Here is a 19,298-nt window from a genome sequence, read left to right on the forward strand (position 1 = left end):
GTTGAAGGCACCCCGCTGCCCTGGAGAGGCTGTGCACGCAGCCGTCCCCAAGCTAGAGCAGCAAGACGAAGCGCTCCGCAGTGCTCCGTCTTCCTGTTCTGGCTTTGGGCTTAGCGGCGCAGCCTGCATTCGCTCTACAGGACGCACACACATTTCCCCTTAATTTTTGGAGGGGAAAATGTGCGTCCTATAGAACGAAAAATACGATATACACCGTTTTTGAAAAAATATATTGTGAAGTACATAGGAGTTACCTAGAATTATACATATTCCTTTATTTCCATGGGAAATAACTTGGTGCATGAGAGAGTGAAGGGTGTGTGATTGTGTGGGAACCCAGCCCTACCCATACGGGAGCAAAGTTCCTGACACTTTTCCTCTGGAATAATGCAGCCTTTGGTCCCAAAAAGGCTGAATAAAACGGATTAGGCAGCTTGGGTATCTTCTCAGTGAGTAAAGTTTTTCCCCCTCTCATAGAACACTAGAACCAGTGGATATCCAACAAAGCTGAATGTTGGAAAATTCAGGGCAGATAAAAGAAAGTCCTTCTTCACGCAGCACATAGTTAAACTATGGAACTCACTGCCATAGGATGCAGTAATGGCAACCAGCTTGGATAACTTTTAAAGAGAATTAGATGAATTTGTGGAGAGAGAAAAATATCAGTGGCTACTTAGCCACGACGGCTATGCTCAGCCGCCACAGTTGGAGGCAGTAATGCTCCTGAATATCTGTTTTGCTGGAAACAACAGGAGAGTAGAGTGCTCTTGTGCCGAAATCCACATTGCAAGTTTCTCAAATCTATCTGGTTGGCTGCTGGCTTGATCCAACAGCCTCTTCGACCATTTTGCAGCATGCACCCTGGTACACAGTGGCGTAGCGTGGGTTGTCAGCACCCGGGGCAAGGCAAGTAATTTGTGCCCCCTAACCCGTGGATTTGCGCCCCCTAACCCTAACCCCCAGATGTTGCGCCCGGTGCGGCCGGCCCCCCCTGCACCCCCCACGCTACGCCACTGCTGGTATACACAGTTTCGTGTGAGCCTTGCATGCACATACACAGTATATGTGACCCAGTTGCAGAGGATTCCTACAAGCTGGTATGTGTGGTGAAATAACTGTGCTCATCACCTGTGGCAACGCACACACTGTCTACAGAAATGTTATCTGTGAAAGAAATCTGTATTGTGTGAACTACAAGCCCTAAACATATGAAGCAACTTTTTTTTTTAAATAAAAAAATTCTTTGTTCTTTGAAGGTTCAGACGGGGTTTGGTCGAACAGGCAGCCATTTCTGGGGATTTGAAGGACACGATGTGGTTCCTGACATTGTCACCATGGCAAAGGGAATTGGCAATGGGTTTCCAATGGGAGCCGTTGTCAGTACAGCAGGTGCAAATGACTTTCATACTTCAGATGTTAAAGTCTTGAATAATTGGGGTTTTAACAGGGCTCTCATGGCTGTTTGGTGAGAACGGACCTTTGCTTCTATGCTTTGTCTAGGGCAGTGGTTCCCAATTCTCACCGCCTATGGACCACTTCAGAATTGCTGAGGGTCTTGGCGGACCACTTAACAATTTTCCCGTCTGTTGTAGGAATTGTAATGTGCTTTGCAACATGCCAGAGGATTTTTTAATTGCAATTTTATTGCTTCTTTTCTTTCTTATGTTGCATTTTAATGTAAGAAATAAAAGAAGCAATAGAGATACGACTAAAAATGCAGACATACCATTGGCAGGAATGAGACAGCAGTAAATCACACTGAGCAAGCTGAATTTAACTCTTTATTAGCAAAAACAGGATCTGCACCGGGGTGGGTGGGTAAGTCCTAATTAGCACAGCAACACATCACTAGTAGGTCTTGCCCCCATGAAGCAGTTGCAGAGACTGAAGGTCCCCGCCTCCCCATAGCTGCCTAAGCCCCCTCCTTTCTGTGGTTTTCCCAAGCAATCTGAGACTGTGCCTGCTTGACGCTAACTTCTCCCTGCCCTTTTCATGCCTCTCCCAGTCCTGGGAGACCAGATGGGAGGGGAGCTTGTCACTGCAGGAGGGGGAGACATCCGTACCTTTTCACCAGTATGACTTATCTCTGCCTCTTGGTCTCCCTCCTCTGCTGCTTCCACTTCTGATTCTGGGCTTCTCTCTGCCACAGACTCCCCCAGCATACTAAGCCCTGCTGCCTCTTCAGCTTCTGACACCACCTCCTCCCAGTCCTCTTCCTCGGGCCACTCATCATCATCCTACCACGAATCTCCGGGCTCTGTGCCTTCATCCCTTGGGATCCCCAGCTGGTTCCTCCCACCATTCCTCTGCATCCAACTGGTCCATGACAACCACAGGCCACCTGGATGAAGCTCAGTCCATGAACCACAGTTTGGGAACCCTTGCTCTAGAGCAGCGGTTCTCAACCTGTGGGTCCCCAGATGTTGGTGGACTACAACTCCCATCATCCTTGAGCTCTGGCCTTGCTAGCTAGGGGTGATGGGAGTTGTAGTCCAACAACATCTGGGGACCCACAGGTTGAGAAAAGCTGTTCTAGAGCATCAGCGGCTACTACCTTTAATCATTTACTATAATGTTTCAGTTATGAATACTAGCATGCTTTGTTTTTCAGAGATTGCAGAAGCCTTGGCTCAAACTCTACATTTCAACACATTTGGAGGAAATCCTGTGGCCTGTGCAGTTGGGTCTGCAGTTTTGGAGGTAAGAAAATGACTGTGACTTGCATCTTTATCTGTGGGGGACTGTAGCATATACGCCATGAGTCTTTCATCTTAACACTGCAGGACACCACCATCCTTAGGTTCTTCCAGACTGTCTCTATGTTTTAGGTAAAGGTAAAGGGACCCCTGACCATTAGGTCCAGTTGTGACCGACTCTGGGGTTGTGGCGCTCATCTAGCTTTATTGGCCGAGGGAGCCGGCGTACAGCTTCCAGGTCATGTGGCCAGCATGACTAAGCCGCTTCTGGCGAACCAGAGCAGAGCATGGAAACGCTGTTTACCTTCCCGCCAGAGCGGTACCTATTTATCTACTTGCACTTTGACGTGCTTTCGAACTGCTAGGTTGGCAAGAGCAGGGACCGAGCAATGGGATCTCACCCCCGTCGCGGGGATTCGAACCAAATGACCTTCTGAGCGGCAAGTCCTAGGCTCTGTGGTTTAACCCACAGCACCACCCACGTCCCCTATGTTTTAGGGAGGGATTTAATCACCTTCTGGCAAATTCAGGAAGTGCCGTTAATATATTGTGCAACAAACTTCCTTCCCTAGCAGATCAGATCCTTTGCAGCAAGTGATGGGAAAATGGTCTGGAAACTGTGGGAGGACACTTGATGCAACAACGTCTAGGCTCCCTGTCCTTGTCTCATTTCCCCCTGGTATATTTAAGACAGGATTATCCGTATGTTCTGTGCAGCAGTTATTTACACTCATAGTAGTGGTGTATCAGATTAACTCCACATGCTGTTGCTTTCTTTAGAGTTAAAAAGGGCCTGGCCAAGGTATTTCAGAGTATTTGGTGATTTCCTGCATGGCGTTTGTGTTCTCAGGCAATAGCAGAAGACGGCTTGCAGAAAAACAGCGAGGAGGTGGGGACTCACCTCCTCTTAGAGCTGGCTAAGCTGCGTGATGAGTTTGAAATAGTCGGAGATGTCCGTGGCAAAGGACTTATGATTGGAATAGAGATGGTCAAGAATAAGGTCAGGAAGACACTTTGCGGGCTGGAACGGTCTCCATCATGGTATAAGCAGCCTCAACTTATAGATCCATCTTAGCTCTTGGGCTGCCACCACTACAGGCCCACTATGGAGGCCACTAAAAATCACCCTCCAATTAATTGCATGGGCCTTCTCAGTGCCAGATCTGCACTTTGTGGTTGGCAGACACTGATACCGGGGTTTGAAATTTGGGCACAGCTTTTATTGTTTACACATTACAAATGATTCGTGAGTTGGAGATGTGGCAACTCATAGAATCATAGTGGGAAGAGACGCTAAGGATCATCCAGTCCAACCCTCTGCAATGCAGGGTTATTTAGCTGTCCCATTCAGGGATCAAACCTGCAACCTTGGCATTATCAGCATCACACTCTAGCCAACTGAGCTACCTAGTTGTGTCTCTTCTTGCCTTGGTTTTGCCCAAGGAATATCTGGCTCTCTATGACTTGTTTCATGCTCTCCGTTGAGTTTCCTTATGCTGTTGAAGCCTTGTGCCTCCCTGTGCAGACAGGCTAAGAGCTTGTCTCTTTTCTAGACGCTGCCCATATCTACAGTCCCTCCACACTCCACAGCTGCTAGCTAGATTACGGTAATGCTCTCTGTGTGGGGCTTCCATCACACTTGATCCGGGAACCGCAGGCAGTGCAGAATGCTACAGCCCGATTGCTGACAGGAGCGGGGCCTTGTCAGGGTTAGGGCGCTGACAATTTAACAGCTTCTATCATGAATGGTTTAAAATGAGGAATCAAATCAGGAAGACGGAACAGACTTTGTTCTCTCTCAGCGACAGGAAGCCTTTGTCTCCACCCAGATTTAAAACTTAAGTCCAGTGCCACCTAGTGGCTAAACTTAATAATGGCATAATTGATGCGAGTTCACTTCTGTTTGTGAGTTACGGTTAAAAGAACCAGGAGAGGTGGAAGAAATCTAAGCTAACTTTTTCTCCACAGGAGACTCGTCAGCCGCTTCCAGTTGAAGAGATAAACCAAATCATGGAAGATTGCAAAGATATGGGAGTGCTGATTGGGCGGGGAGGAATGTTTTTTCAGGTATTCTTATATATATGAGATATATAAATCTGAGATATGTATTAGATTATGCTTACCAGACGTCCCCAGTAGAAAATAGAGGTGTGCTTGACTCTACAAAACACGGAGAGGAAAAAAATCATTATTTTTTTTAGATGGGATGGGAGTTGTTGAACAACTGCATGCTTGCAGGTCAGAGTTAGTTTTTTAATTTGTGGACCCTAAATTCAGGAAAACTGTCATATCAGGGCAGACTCTATGTCCATCAAGCCCAGTATTGTCTGACTGGAAGCTGTTTTCCAGGGTCTCAGGCAAAAGTCTTTCCAAAAACCACATGCCTGATCCTTCCAAATGGAAAGGCCAGGGATTGAACTTGTTACCTCCTGCCTGAAAGGCAGGAGCACATCAATCTGATTTTGCCAAGCAGAATTAAGGTCCACTCTGCTGGTGATTCAGGATTTGCAAAATGGCTGAATTTCCTTGGGGGCAGTTTGGTGTTCAGAATAAACACCTAAGAGCTGCCTACTGGATACAACCAAGGCCCATTCAGCATGTCCATCAAAGCCATGCTCCCGGTAACTCATAAGGAGGGCAGGCAGGCAGATTTAACCTGGAAGTGAGCCCCATTGAATTCAATAGGCTTCACTTCAGAATAGATAACGTGGCTCCTTGAGAATGCCACTATTCTGCAGCAATTAAGGTTTGTGGTTTAAAGCGCTCTCTGTTCCCCTAGTGCAAGAGATCCGCTTTTGGAAAAGGATTGGGACTTTTTGCAGTCTGGAAGCAGTGGGGAAAGGCATTGGGAAGATACAGTGGTACCTCGGGTTAAGAACTTAATTTGTTCTGGAGGTCCGTTCTTAACCTGAGGTACCACTTTAGCTAATGGGGCCTCCTGCTGCCACCGCGTGTTTTCTGTTCTCATCCTGAAGCAAAGTTCTTAACCCGAGGTACTATTTCTGGGTTAGCGGAGTCTGTAACCTGAAGCATCCGTAACCTGAAGCATCTGTAACCCGAGGTACCATTGTATATGAACTCACCATAGGTCAGATTGCCCCAGCAAGCTCACCCCTTCCCCCTCTTTGCCCAGAGTTCTCTTAACAACTCTGCTTAGCAAGAATTTCCCAGAGCTGTGCACTGGTAAAGTTAGAAATACTAGGTAACTGCAAGCTACATTAATAATGTGATTAGCACTCATGGTGCTACAGCATCAGTGGAGGGGGAATTGAAGCCACAGTCTTAGTAAATAAAATGACCCCTGTGTGGGAATTAGCAGTAGGGGGCTAAGGAAAGCATCCCCACCCCCTGCAGTGCTAATTGACATGCATTATGTGTGTGTGTATTACTATAAGATGGCAGCTGGAGAGAGAAAGCTTTGAATTTCCTCTCCCCCCATACTGTGCTGCTGATGACTATCCCCACAACCTGGCATTTTATTTTTCCAAACTGCAGTGGCATGGTCACCAATCAAAGCATTAGCATAATGTGCAGTTTGGCCCTTGTGAGGCACTGTGTAGCAGCTGCCCAAAATAAATTGTTTAAAAGGCAGCAGTTAGGTGGCATGTTTTTTTCATGCAAAAGGGTTCAATTGCCAACTAGGGATGGGGAAAGATTGTTGCCTGAAACTCTGGGAAGCTTGTTGCCAGTCAGTGTAGGCACCACTGGCCTAGATCTGACTTGGTTCAAAACAACATCCTAGGCTCCCTCTCTCTCCTGTGTTTCCTGATTTCAGCCATTTCGTTTATTACTGAATCCAGCTTTCTACCGTATTTTTCGCTCCAAAAGATGCACCAGACCATAAAGCGCACCTAGTTTTGGGAGGAGGAAAACAAGAAAAAATTATTCTGAATCCCAGAAGCCAGAACAGCAAGAGGGATCTGGCTTCTGGGATACCGTGTGGCTGTTCTGGCTTCTGGGATAACCGCGCCAAGCCTCTTCAGGGCAGCAGGATGAAGGCTCCCCCTGCCCGAAGAGGCTGTGCAGGGCTAAGGCAGAAGCCAGGACAGGCACGTTGCTGAAGGGCCGCTACGCAGTTCTCCCTCTCTGAGAGGGAGAACTGTGCAGTGCCCCTTCAGCTAAGCTGGAGAAGGAATAGGAGGACACCCTTCTGTTCCTCCTCCGGCTTCGCAGGACAGGTGCTGCGCAGCTCTCCCTCTCTGCACAGTGCCATTCGCTCCATAAGACGCACTCACATTTCCCCTTACTTTTTAGGAGGAAAAAAGTGTGTCTTATGGAGCGAAAAATACAGTATATAGTGGCTTCCTCCCCACCCCTTTTTGTAGCAACTCCAATTTTGTAACCACAGTGTGTATCCAGATTTTTCTTTTTTATTGCCAATTTAATGTGAGCTGTTCCGGTTTCCCCCTCCTCATTTTGGCTTCTTCCTCTTCCCAAGACGTTTAGAATCAAACCTCCGCTGTGCATCACTAAGGAAGACGCAGACTTTGCCCTGGGAGTTTTCCATGCCGCTTTAGCAAGACACAGGGAAAGAACAGCAAAGGCAAAATAAGCGCTCCATTTGCTGTCATGCTGAAGAACAAACATCCCTGAGATTGAACTGCCACAGCTGGCAAATTGCAACCGGTTGACGCGTTTATCGTAGCAGCCCATTTGCTGCGCCAACTTGTGCCATCTGAAGACTCGGTAGTTGCAGCAAGCCTCCTGAGCAACGAGATTTATGGTTTGTATAGATCGTCAGATGACCCAGTTTTTTTGGTCTTTCGATTTCCTTAAACGTATGTCAAGCTGCTTTGGTTTTATTTGAGATTCTCTGTGCTTTATAGATATATTTGTATAGATGCGAAATAACAGTAATGCTGCTACCAGCCCCTAGAATGTGAATGACAGTTGTCCTTCCCTTCTTTATGCAGATGGGGGGGGGGCATCCAAGGGGTACCTGTCCATTGGGGTCCCCATTCATTTTGTGGATTCAAGCAGTGCCTGTGTGGCTTCCCAGTCAAAAGCCGGGCAGCCAATGGTTTTAACACCCTTTAAAACAGCTCTCACCAATGTGCAATCCAGATGTTTTGAACCCCCATCAGCTGGCAGGAGTTTCTAGTCTAAAACCTCTGGGGTGCACCAAGCTGGCAGAAGCCAATTTTAAACTGTAAATGGCATGGCTGGAACTCACCCCCCATGTTTGCAAGAGCCAAATCAGGACCAGAATCCACTTTCCCACATCTTATTAATTTAGCCCAGTTCTGAGTGGTGTATAAGGACGGGTGAGTCAAGGAAATGCTTAGAACAGCATGCACTAAAAATGGACTGCAGTGTACAGTAAAATAATTTATTGCTTCTTCCTGTACATGGCTTTCCTTACAAGTAAGGAAGATCCTCTTTGTATGAATGGTGTAGCTGTGCTTTTTGGGGGGGCGGGCGGGAGAGGTGTTACAAAATGTTAGCGCAATTGAGGCATCGATTTTAAAGGAGGACTGGGGGTTTTTTGTGGGGGCAGAACACTTCCAACAACATGGAACAATTTAAACAATGCGCTAGCACAGTGTTACGGGGCTAGGTGTTTCTGACCCTGTTTAATTCATGGTGCAAATCTTGCGCCTCCTTGGGGTAAGCGAGGGGCCTTTGCCACGGTGGCCCCGTAAACCGGTCAGAAGTTCCTCTCGCACAAAGTCCTGTTATCTGTTCCGCCTCTTTTCCTTTTTGCTCCTGCTGCTGTTGCTGACGGCTCCGTTCATGGCCGGTGCTTGGACTGCTTTGGCGTGGCCCGTAGCTTTTAAATGTTCGAAGAGCTTATTCCGCGACTGGAACTCGCAGCTGCAGGTAACACACTGGAGGGAAGCTTCGTGCTGGCAGGGGGGGAGAAGAAGATTTGTGAGCCTTCCTTGCCTGTAGACGGCACAAACGTTTCACTTCGCCTTACAGGAGCAGAGCCACAGCACATATTTAGAGCACGTGACTTCCTCCAAATAATCATGGGAAAGCTAGTTCTCCCATGGCAGGCCTACAATGCCTTGTATTCTTAAACTACAGCTGCCAGGATTTTTTTTTTGGCGGGGGGGGTTGAAGCCATGTACTTCAAATTTTCAGGATGGGTCCGCCCCAAAGTTTTTCTAGTGCTGTTTTGTTTCCCCTTCTTATAGTATATATAATTTTTTAGTGAAACATTTCAACATACAATAAAAACCAAACTAATCTAAAGAAAACAAGAGAAAATGAAAATACAGAGCCCTCTATCAGGGCAGATCTTAAGCTAGGCATAGGCAAACTAAGGGCCGGATCCAACCCACGGATGGTCTGGGAATCAGCGTGTTTTTACATGAATAGAATGTGACTTGTTATTTGTGGGGCATAGGAATTCATCATTCCCCCCAAAATATATATATCTATATATATAAAACACCCCCCCCACAAGGTCTGAGGTACAGCAAACCGGCCCCCTGCTGTAAAGGTTTGCTGACCCTTGCTCCAGATGTTTTGAGAGTACAATTCCCATCATTCCTGACCACTGGGCCTGTTGGCTATGGGAGGTGTAGTCCCAAAACATCTGGCGGGCCTAGTTTGCCTATGCCTGTCTTAACCCTTATTTCACACAGAAGGAGGTGGACCCTCTGACCAGGGAGCTTCTCCCTGCCTCCCGCCCTGGGAGATCTTCCCTTCCCTGCCTCTCAGACAGCTTGGGGCTGACAGAGGTGGTAAAAAAAGATGCACATCTAAAGCGCTTCTACATACCATTGCTTGATGCTCTGAAGATCCTCTTGCAGCAGAGCTTTTCTTTGTGTCTTTTGTTTTATTCCCTTTTGCTTTCATATTGCTAGAAGAAAAAAAAGAAGAGGCATTTTCTTCCTCTGCACTCCCATCTCTGAGTACCCTGGTCAGCCACAGCCAAATGGAAGTTAAATTAACAGGAATGGCACATGCAAAGATTCAAGGTCTTTGAAACTAGCATAAAAAAAAAATCCTTTGCAGAATGTTTTTAAAAATGATCCCGTTATACCAGGGGATAGAGCACCAGCAACTCTCTAGCCCAGTGGCTCCCAAAGCCTTTTTTTTGGCCCACCAACCCACTGCTTCCAAACTCATCGCCAGTGCCCCCCACCCTATAAAAAGAACTATTCATTTCATGGCTAACTAAGGAAGGTAACACCACAATAAAATTAAAAATAGTGACGATTAATTGCACATTCACTCAAAATCCAGTTAATAAAACTAAATAGTTTTATTAACTGAACAAAACTGCTTAACGTCTGTGGAATGTTCTCCCCAGAGAGGCTCACCTGGCACCATCATTAAACATTCTTCTTTAATGCCTTTGGCCATTAAATAATCTACAGCCTGTTAAAGCTGGTGTATGTGTGTGGGGGGGGGGGGAGGGAACTGTTATGATTATGTTGTCTATTATTATGCTCTGTATTAATGCTTTTTTATGCCCAGCAAAATGTGTTCTTAATGTTTTGTACACCGCCCTGGGATCTTTTGATAAAGGGCAATATCTAAATGGAATAAATAATAACAGCAGCACAGCAGATAGTCATTTTATTCCTTTTGTGCTCCTCGTAGGCATGTCCAAAGTCAGTTTCGCAGGTCTAATTTGGCCCCTCTGGCAGTTTATTTCCTGGGGTAAAATCCTTTAAAAAGCTCAAGAACTCTGGTCGGCCCTCACTTTATCAAATCTGGCCCTCTTTGAAAAAACTTTGGACACCCCTGCAAGGGGCTACACTGTCCACTTTGGGAACCAATGCCCTGGATGTCCTCAGGCTACACCCCACCAAACCATTCCTGAATGCTGGTAGGGGCTGATGGGAAATGGAGTCCCAACAACATCCAGAGTGACACAGCTTCCCACGCACCTGTATGATTTGAATTGCACCACAAAGGATTCAAACCGCATTGCAGACTGCTGCGTTCAACATCCCCACAACTTTAAGCACTTACCTTTTCGCCTCTGCTTTGGACTCTGCGGTGGGCTCTGCAGTTTCCCCAGCGCTTGCATCTTCCAGGTTGTGGCTTTGGCTGACGTTTCCCGCTTCGTCAGTCTCGCTGCTCTGCTTGGTGCTACTGGCCTGCGTAGACGACTCAGTTGGGGGCTCCCCTGGGCTTTTGTCGCAGGGAGGGTCTTCCTGAGCCTGTTTGAATAAGAGAAGCATTCGGGACACCCAAGAGAAATGTGCAGACACACCAGAGAAATCCATATTCTAAGATCTAGACAGGATCTACATTGATCTGTAAAAACGTTATTAAATTTAACGTTATGTAACTCTCAATGCAGTTTTCCATTGTCAAAGGCTGGCTGCTCTACAGCGCCCTCTGGTGTCACATTTTAATAATGTGCTTATTAAAGTGTAGATCCGTCCCTGGAGCGGTGACAAGAAAACCTGTGGCCCCCTAGATCAGGGGTGGGTGGTCCTTTTCAGACCAAGAACCTCATTCCCTCCCAACTAACCGTCTTGGAGTTACCTGCCAGAGGCAAAAGTGAGCAGAGCAATAAATGGAAATGTTACTGTTGTACAAAAGGCAACATTTCCCACCCGCACTCATTCCTCTCTAGCCCAGGCAAGTAGGAGGCACAGAGTCCAATGACACATTCCAGCGAGGCAAACACACTCAAGGAGGGTGAAAAGCAGGACTGGTGTGGGGTGTGACTCAGGAAGGCATGCAGCCGGGGACCAGATACGAGATTCCTGGGGAGGCCACAGGCCTGAGGTTCTCCCACCCCCTGTTCTAGATGCTGCCAGGGTATGGGGTGCTAGGGCTGGGGTAGTACCTGTGGTCTCCACCCTGCACTCAGCTCTCACCTGTAGCTCCCAGAGCAGTGGTTCTGAACCTATGGGTCCCCAGATGTTGTTGGACTACAACTCCCATCATCCCTGAGCTCTGGGCCTTGCTAGCTGGGATGATGGGAGTTGTAGTTCAACAACATCTGAGGACCCACAGGTTGAGGAAAGGCTGTCCTAGAGCAGTGTTTCCCAACCTTGGGCCTCCAGCTGTTTTTGGACTACAACTCCCATCATCCCTAGCTAGCAAGACCAGTGGTCAGGGATGATGGAAATTGTAGTTCAAAAACAGCTGGAGGCCCAAGGTTGGGAAACACTGTCCTAGAGGCTGTCAACATGCAACAGCGGCCACACTCTGGGAAACACTTTTGACTGGCCGGCAGCAATTCTATCAAGGGCACAATCTACTGAGGATTCAGGCCAATCACAAATGCAGGCTTGCCAGAAACACGAGGATTCAGAACCGGTTCTGCAGTCAACTTCTCCTGGGGAATGCTGGGAAGCCAAGGGACCCCTTCCAGAACTCCCTGTTCTTGAGCAAGCAACAATTCCCATCATTCTTTGCAGGAAGAAGGCACTGCTGCGAGGTTAATCCCTTATCTGCCCCAAGTGAATCACCCTTCCCTGAACCAACACTCCTCTCATCTGAGAAACCAGGAGCTGCAGTCAGAAGGGAAAGGAGAGGGTGGGTCACCCCCGTGGCTATTTAAACACACCATGGAAGGAGCAGGGCAGGAGGGAGAGCAGCCAGGAGCAGCAGGGACCTTAGGAAACTGAACTCTGGAAACAGAGAGGGCCCAAGGCAAGCCATTCCTTTAACCTAGGAATGATGGAACTACGGTTCCCGTTTTTTCCTCCTTAAAAGAGAGCTCTGCTTCGTTCCTGCCTGCCCTCTGGTGGACACTGGTGGGAGTGCAGCAACTTGAAGTCACCTGGCAGCCAAAGGGCTTTTTCTACAGCCCTGACCCGTCCGCTCCCCCTCTTCAAATGTGGTCCTCACTGGCTTAAGAGCCCTCAAAAGATGACCCCCACAGGGAATTGGCAGCCCCATCCTCCCAGGCTTGGATGCTCTCAAGGCCCAGTTTTCATCATGTGTTAAGAGCCATAATGAGAGAAATGGCTGTAGCGAGGATATCATTCAAGTTGCCTTCAACTGCAGATCTACTAACAGAAGCCAACGTAAGCATATAATAGCCTAAGAATATAAGAGGAGTGTTGTTGGACAAGATGGACCATTGGCCTGATCAAGCAGATACTTCTTATGTTCTCATGTGCTCATAGCCTTAGCCGTTTCCTACTGCCAATGTGGTACAGTACTGAAAAGAGTGTTGGACTAGGACCTGGGAAACCAGGGTTCAAGTCCTCCCTCAATCTGGAAGTTCCCTGGGAGACCTTGGGCCAGTCACTGCCTCCGTTGTGGGGATTAACCATGTACGCCACATAACTGAACACATAAACTGAAAAGACAATTTGCACTCAAGGCATCTACAGTGGTGTAACTCAAGAGTGAATGAAGCCATTGCTGGTGGAGATTATACAACACAAAACATGCAACAGGAATTCACACCAAAAAATAAAATAAATCTTACCATCATTGGTTTTTGTTTCTTTCTCTGCTTCTTTGAGAGCCTGTAAAAACAAAGTATAAAGATGTCAGTACTGCTCATTTTGGGATGCGGGTGGCGCTGTGGGATAAACCACAGAGCCTAGGACTTGCCGATCAGAAGGTCGGCGGTTCGAATCCCCTCAACGGGGTGAGCTCCCGTTGCTCAGTCCCTGCTCCTGCCAACCTAGGAGTTCAAAAGCACGTCAAAGTGCAAATAGATAAATAGGTACCACTCCAGCGGGAAGGTAAGCGGTGTTTCCGTGCGCGGCTCGGGTTCGCCAGAAGCGGCTTAGTCATGCCGGCCACATGATCTGGAAGCCGTACGCCGGCTCCCTTGGCCATTAAAGCAAGATGAGTGCCGCAACCCCAGAGTCAGTCACGACTGGACCAAATGGTCAGGGGTCCCTTTACCTTTACTTTACTGCTCATTTTAATTTTTTTTTTCTGGTAAAGGAAGCACTATTTATTGTCATTGTTATTATTAACTGAATTTGTATACCGCCCTATACCCATAGATATCAGGGTGGTTCACAACATAAAACCACAATTTAAAAAACCCCAAAATACGTAATAAGAACAAAAACAACCCATTAATCGTCCCTTCCACAACACGTTTAAAAGGGCATCAGATGACAGTCACCCAAAGGCCTGGTTAAAGAGGAATGTTTTTGTCTGGGGCCTTAAGGTTACAAAAACCAGTACTGAGATGGCCACTGCTCTCAGACGTACAATCTAGACAGACAGGACACACGAGGGAAAAGGACCCAGAGGGAGGAGGAAAAAGCAAGTGCTTAAGTAAGAGCCATTCACTTTTATGGCCATGAACATGGGACCACTATTCAAGCAGGAGACAATCTTGCTCCATGCTTTTTTGTGACCCCAAACACGCTCCCACCTGCCTAGCAGTGGCATTAAAGACATTGATTTTTACAATATCCCATTACCAAAGGAGCTTTTACAGTAACAACTGAGGGACATAGGAAGCTGCCTTATATTGAGTCAGGCCACTGGCCCATCTAGTTCAGTGCTGCATCCACTGACTGGCAGCAACTCTCCAGGATTTCAGATAGGACGTCTCTCCCTCCTTGGGATTGAACCTGGGAGATTTTGCATGCAAAGTAGATGCTCTGCCACATCTTTCCCCATCTTGTAATAAGTACTTTTGTTTGGGTAGTTCTTCTGTCTCCTCTTCCTCGTCAGCATTCAGTTCATTCTCATCAGCCGCAGCAACAGAAAATCCCTCCTCTTCCTCCTCCAGTTGTTGCCGCAACAAGGCTACCATCTCTCTGTGCTTCTTGGACTTTTCGTGGTTCTTCATGCTGCAAAGAGTTGTCAAGAGGAGTTATGAAGAGAGCAGCTGGGCCTGAGCAGCCTGACAACTGCAGAAGTGGATTAAACACAGACACACTTGTCTGTGCAATCAATGCAACTTTCTTCTAAGAAAGTCTGACACGTGACAAGCAATATCAGGGGTCTGCAAACTTTTTCAGCAGGGGGCCGGTCCACTGTCCCTCAGACCTTGTGGGAAATGAACAAATTCCTATGCCCCACAAATAGAGATGCATTTTAAATAAAAGGACACATTCTACTCACATAAAAACATGCTGATTCCCAGACCATCCGTGGGCCGGATTTAGAAGGCAAAAGGACCACATCTGGCCCCCGGGCCTTAGTTTGCCTACTCATGGTCTATATATTCCCCCAGGAAAGCCAGTTTTCTTTCAGGGGGTGTCAAGGGGGTTAGAAAAAGAGAGAAACTCACGCTTTATCGGTCTTGAAGGATTTATCACAAGCAGGGCAGTAGAGATCATCATAAAAGTCAGCCTCGTCAACCTCTTCACTCAATTTATCTGAAAGAGACAAGCAACAGTAGAGGAACCTGAAATGGCTCCAGTGAAGATATTTGGAACAGTATTTCTACGCTTGATTACTCAGGGCTGAGTCCTACCGAATGGCATTAATGGGGGTTACATTTCCAACTGAAACCTTACAAGTTTGGTCACTTCCTTATTGAGAATGCCTGCCGGAAGGAGAAAACGAGGTGCAAAGAGCCAGAAGACCATTATTGAGACTCACAATTCCTCTAAAACAAAGAATCGGCAGAGAGCCAATGCCATCTGCCCTGGCTCAGAAACAGAGCGGGTTGAGGAAACCAAGCAAACGGAGCAAATAGAACAAACAGTGAGTAACAACGTTGGGGGAACCTCACCCCCCCCCCTTAAGGAGGATGTCAATGACCCGACCCCCCTCCTCCCAGAAAAAGCTAATCCGTCCAAGAGGGCAAGAGCAGGAGCAGGAGGGATTCCTCCCACTCCTAACGCTGACCCACCCAGGCCTCTAGAACAAGATATCAGAGGAGCCTGCTTTCAACCAATTCGGGATACACACCCCTACCAAGAGATTTGCATGTTGTCTGCAGAAACTATGGTTCTGGTTCTCCAAAGACTGGATGAAATCCTCACCAGAATAGTTAACACTGAGAAACAATTGGATACTAGTTCCTCCCCTTTAAATGCCCAAGGGCTTAAAAGGATGATAAGAAATGACTCTGTTAACAACTCACCAACTCAAATTATGGATGAAGTGAGGTCCTGTCAAGTCTTGCAAACGAACCAGATAATGCTTGAGATTCACCGATACACTCATAGGTGGATGAACCGCAGACAAATTACTATGTCCTTGTCTCAGCTCCTGAATTACCATTACCGAAATGTAGATCTAGAAAATTTCCACTTCCTGCCTACCTTGAGAAACACCATGCGCCTATTTATGACCTTTAGGTCATCAACCCTCCCATCTCGACTCATGGAGATAAAGGATATCCTATGGTGGTTCCATTCTCTCCGCCCTGTGAGGGTATTTAAGGACGAAACTAGGAGGCAATTGGTCCCTTGCATAGAGTCAAAGCTAATGCGGATAAAGGAAACCAAGCTCAACACTAGAAATACTAATTGCCCGAAGGAAGAAAAGAACTCTGTAAGCCTAGAATTACAAGACCTGAAGAAGAGGCTAATGAGTATAAAGACTGAGATTTCTACCCAAAATATAAGGACAGTAGAGCCTAGAGCACAATATTTAAAGACGTCCAACAGCTCTTTATCCCATCGAATAAACAGTCCCTTTTCAAACGACACCAAATTAGATGAGGAATTTGGCACCTCCAACATTTCTATGGCAACAACACATAAAGAACTCTATGTTGCTGACAATCTGGAGATATCCAGCACCAAATCTACATCTGGTCCTACATCTGGCCTAATGTTCCAAAAACTTACCAGAATGATCAGCCTTCTCTACTGTACTCCTGGCGAGACAGGATGGACAGATCTTCCGAATTCGAATCTGGCTCTTTGTTGGCCAGTGATCCACATTTTATAACACATACCTCATTAATACTTCCACAGCCACAGATAGAACCAACAATCCTCCAATTAACCCAGGAGGGAGAGGGGGATTGACAGTTAATGAAACACCATGGGACTGTCCCCCCCGCTTGGGGTGCGGTTGGTTGGGTTTTATCTTCTAGGGATACTTACCCTATCAGACCTCCACCTCTTTCCCATACCACTTTGACCCATGAGTTCTGGCCCAAGGATGACTTGTTATTGAGGGGATGTTAACTAACTATTGGGGAGGCTAGTATGGGATCTGGGATTTCCACAATTGAAGGGCTAGGGAGGAATGGCGGTGGGGCTAGATATCTCTATCGGCGAAGGGTTTCGAGATGCAGTGATCCTCGAACCCCTTCCAATCTACGCCCCATCCCAAGGGATGAGGGTAGGGAGAGCAAGGATTACACACATCCGTCATTGGTGCTGTGCAATGCCAGGTCCATAGGCAACAAAACCGCCACCATGCGTGACTTTTTTGTCTTGCAGGGGATTGACCTGGCTTGCGTGACAGAGACCTGGGTACGGGAAGGCGAAGTAGTCTCCCTACATGAGATAACACCCCCAGGTTTCTCTGTCCTCCATCAATCGCGGACTGTGGGTCGGGGGGGGGGGAGGAGTAGCGTTGTTATTCCGGGAGGATTGCTCTTTCAGAGCTCTGCCATCACCGGCGATCTCCGGCATTGAATGTGTTGGTCTCGTGTGGGGCACCAAGGAGAGCTTGGCTGTCTGGCTGGTGTACCGACCACCCAGCACACCTGCAGCCACCCTGTCAGACCTGCTGGAGGTGGTGGCAGGCTGGGCCTTGGAGTTCCCAAACCTACTGGTTTTGGGAGACTTCAACGTCCATGCCGATGCCGCTCCCTCCTCACAGGCTCTGGACCTAGTGACTTCCATGGCAACACTAGGGCTCTCCCAGGTTGTTTTGGGCCCCACTCATCAAGCAGGCCACACGCTGGATCTGATCTTTGGGGCTGGCATAGATGTGATCATGCTCCCTGCTGTGGAAGTGTCATGGTCTGATCACTACGCTCTGAAAGCCAAGATAGACTTCCCGCTCCTCCCCGGCTTGGGTGGCGAACCTATTTGGGCTCGTCCGCGAAAACTGATGGATCCTGATAGATTCCGACAAGCCTTGTGGAACCCTGCTCCTCCTGGCGACTCATTAGGTGACCTTGTTGAGGACTGGAATAACAGGCTCTTGGCAGCCATTGATGAGATCGCGCCTAAGCGCCCTCTGCGACCCCGTCGAAACCGGGCCCCTTGGTTTACTGAGGAGCTCCGGAAAATGAAACGGGATCTCAGACGGCTAGAGCGAGTATGGCGACGGACTTGTGACGGAGCCTCAAGAACATCTTATAGGACGCTTATGAAATCTGCGTTCTGAGGCAGAGCAGCTGGCTGGAAGGAGCTGAACAGGAGCTGAGAGTGAGTGGATTCCGAGGGAGACGGTAGCAGCCATGAGCGCTAGAAGTCCAGGAGAAATCTGAGAAGTGCTGTTTTGTATTTTACTGCTGTAATAAAAACTGTTATGTAAACACCCAGATGCCTAGGTGTGTTTGGATCTTATACACCGAAAAGCAACAGCTTTCCGCTGTGTTTACTCTGCATGTCGTGGCTGAGCGAAGGATCGGCGCAGCTTGAGGGAAACGTGCCAGACCCGGAGATCGCTGTAAGCTGCGCCTAATTGGGGTCGTAAACCAATTAGCCACGCCTTTTTTCACATGAAAGCCTATGAGATGGCTATGAAAGCTGCTAAGAAATCTTACTTTGCAGCTTCCATTGCATCCGCTAGCTCTCACCCGGCACAACTTTTTAAAATAATTAGGTCAATAACGTCCTTAGGAGGACAACCAAATTTAAGCACAAATTCGACCCACAGCTGTGAGGCATTCATGAGTTTTTTTGCAGAGAAAGTCCTGTTGCTCCGCCATGACCTCCCTGCCAATTTAGATACAGTGACTGAACTGGAGGCCCCTCGACTGACTTCAGGTCCAGTATTGGACCATTTCAATCGGATACTCCCTACTGATGTGGATAGATTCCTCCAAGTTAGTAGGCCCACCACCTGCCTCCTTGATCCGTGCCCGTCTTGGCTGATTAGGGAGTGTCCAGATGTTGTGCGGACCCCCCTGGTTGAAATTATCAATTTGTCCCTTGACACAGGGACATTCCCAGGGGAACTGAAGGAAGCAGTGGTGTGTCCACTCTTAAAAAAAACTTCATTAGATCCCTTAGACCTATCCAATTACCGCCCAGTTTCAAATCTTCCATACCTGGGTAAGGTAATTGAGAGAACGGTTGCTGAACAGCTTGGTAGGTTTCTGGAGGAAACATCGGCATTAGATCCATTTCAGTCCGGTTTCCGTCCTGGTTTTGGGACGGAGACAGCTCTGGTTGCCCTAACAGATGATCTCCGTAGACAACTGGATCGAGGCGGGTCAGGACTGCTGATCCTTTTAGATTTGTCAGCAGCCTTTGACATGGTCGATCATGATCTTCTGAACCACCGCCTCGCAGACGTGGGGATACAGGGCGTAGCCCATAACTGGTTGTGCTCTTTTATCTCTGGTCGGGGACAGAGGGTGGCACTAGGGAGGGAAATGTCGTTGCACCACTCCTTGGTGTGTGGAGTGCCGCAGGGCGCAATTCTCTCCCCGATGCTTTTTAACATCCTTATGCGCCCCCTTGCCCAGATTATCCGGAGCTTTGGGCTGGGCTGTCACCAATATGCTGATCACACTCAGCTCTATCTGCTGATGGATGGCCACACTGACTCGGCCCCGAACACACTGACCAGATGCTTGGAAGCTGTGGCTGGATGGTTTCGTGGGAG

At 47.8% G+C, this 19,298-nt stretch overlaps 2 protein-coding genes across 2 annotated transcripts in view; one reads left to right on the forward strand and one right to left on the reverse strand.

Moving 5' to 3' along the window:
- The window catches only part of AGXT2 (alanine--glyoxylate aminotransferase 2), a 21,259-nt gene extending 13,224 nt beyond the window's left edge, over positions 1-8,035 (forward strand). The window contains exons 10-14 of the mRNA XM_083702831.1: positions 1,257-1,389; positions 2,612-2,700; positions 3,547-3,696; positions 4,665-4,763; positions 7,135-8,035. Coding sequence (XP_083558957.1) covers positions 1,257-1,389; positions 2,612-2,700; positions 3,547-3,696; positions 4,665-4,763; positions 7,135-7,248 — 585 coding nt within the window. The 3' untranslated portion in view covers positions 7,249-8,035. The remainder of the gene's footprint in view (positions 1-1,256; positions 1,390-2,611; positions 2,701-3,546; positions 3,697-4,664; positions 4,764-7,134) is intronic.
- DNAJC21 (DnaJ heat shock protein family (Hsp40) member C21) overlaps positions 8,012-19,298 on the reverse strand; it is a 24,269-nt gene continuing 12,982 nt past the window's right edge. The window contains exons 7-12 of the mRNA XM_083702811.1: positions 14,836-14,923; positions 14,234-14,392; positions 13,057-13,096; positions 10,629-10,819; positions 9,426-9,507; positions 8,012-8,542 (exon numbers count right to left, since the gene is read on the reverse strand). Of these exons, the coding sequence (XP_083558937.1) occupies positions 8,372-8,542; positions 9,426-9,507; positions 10,629-10,819; positions 13,057-13,096; positions 14,234-14,392; positions 14,836-14,923 (731 nt within the window). The 3' untranslated portion in view covers positions 8,012-8,371. The remainder of the gene's footprint in view (positions 8,543-9,425; positions 9,508-10,628; positions 10,820-13,056; positions 13,097-14,233; positions 14,393-14,835; positions 14,924-19,298) is intronic.

The sequence above is a fragment of the Podarcis gaigeae genome (genome assembly GCF_964106915.1).
Source record: "Podarcis gaigeae genome assembly, chromosome: 11".
Classification (NCBI taxonomy): Eukaryota; Metazoa; Chordata; class Lepidosauria; order Squamata; family Lacertidae; genus Podarcis; species Podarcis gaigeae.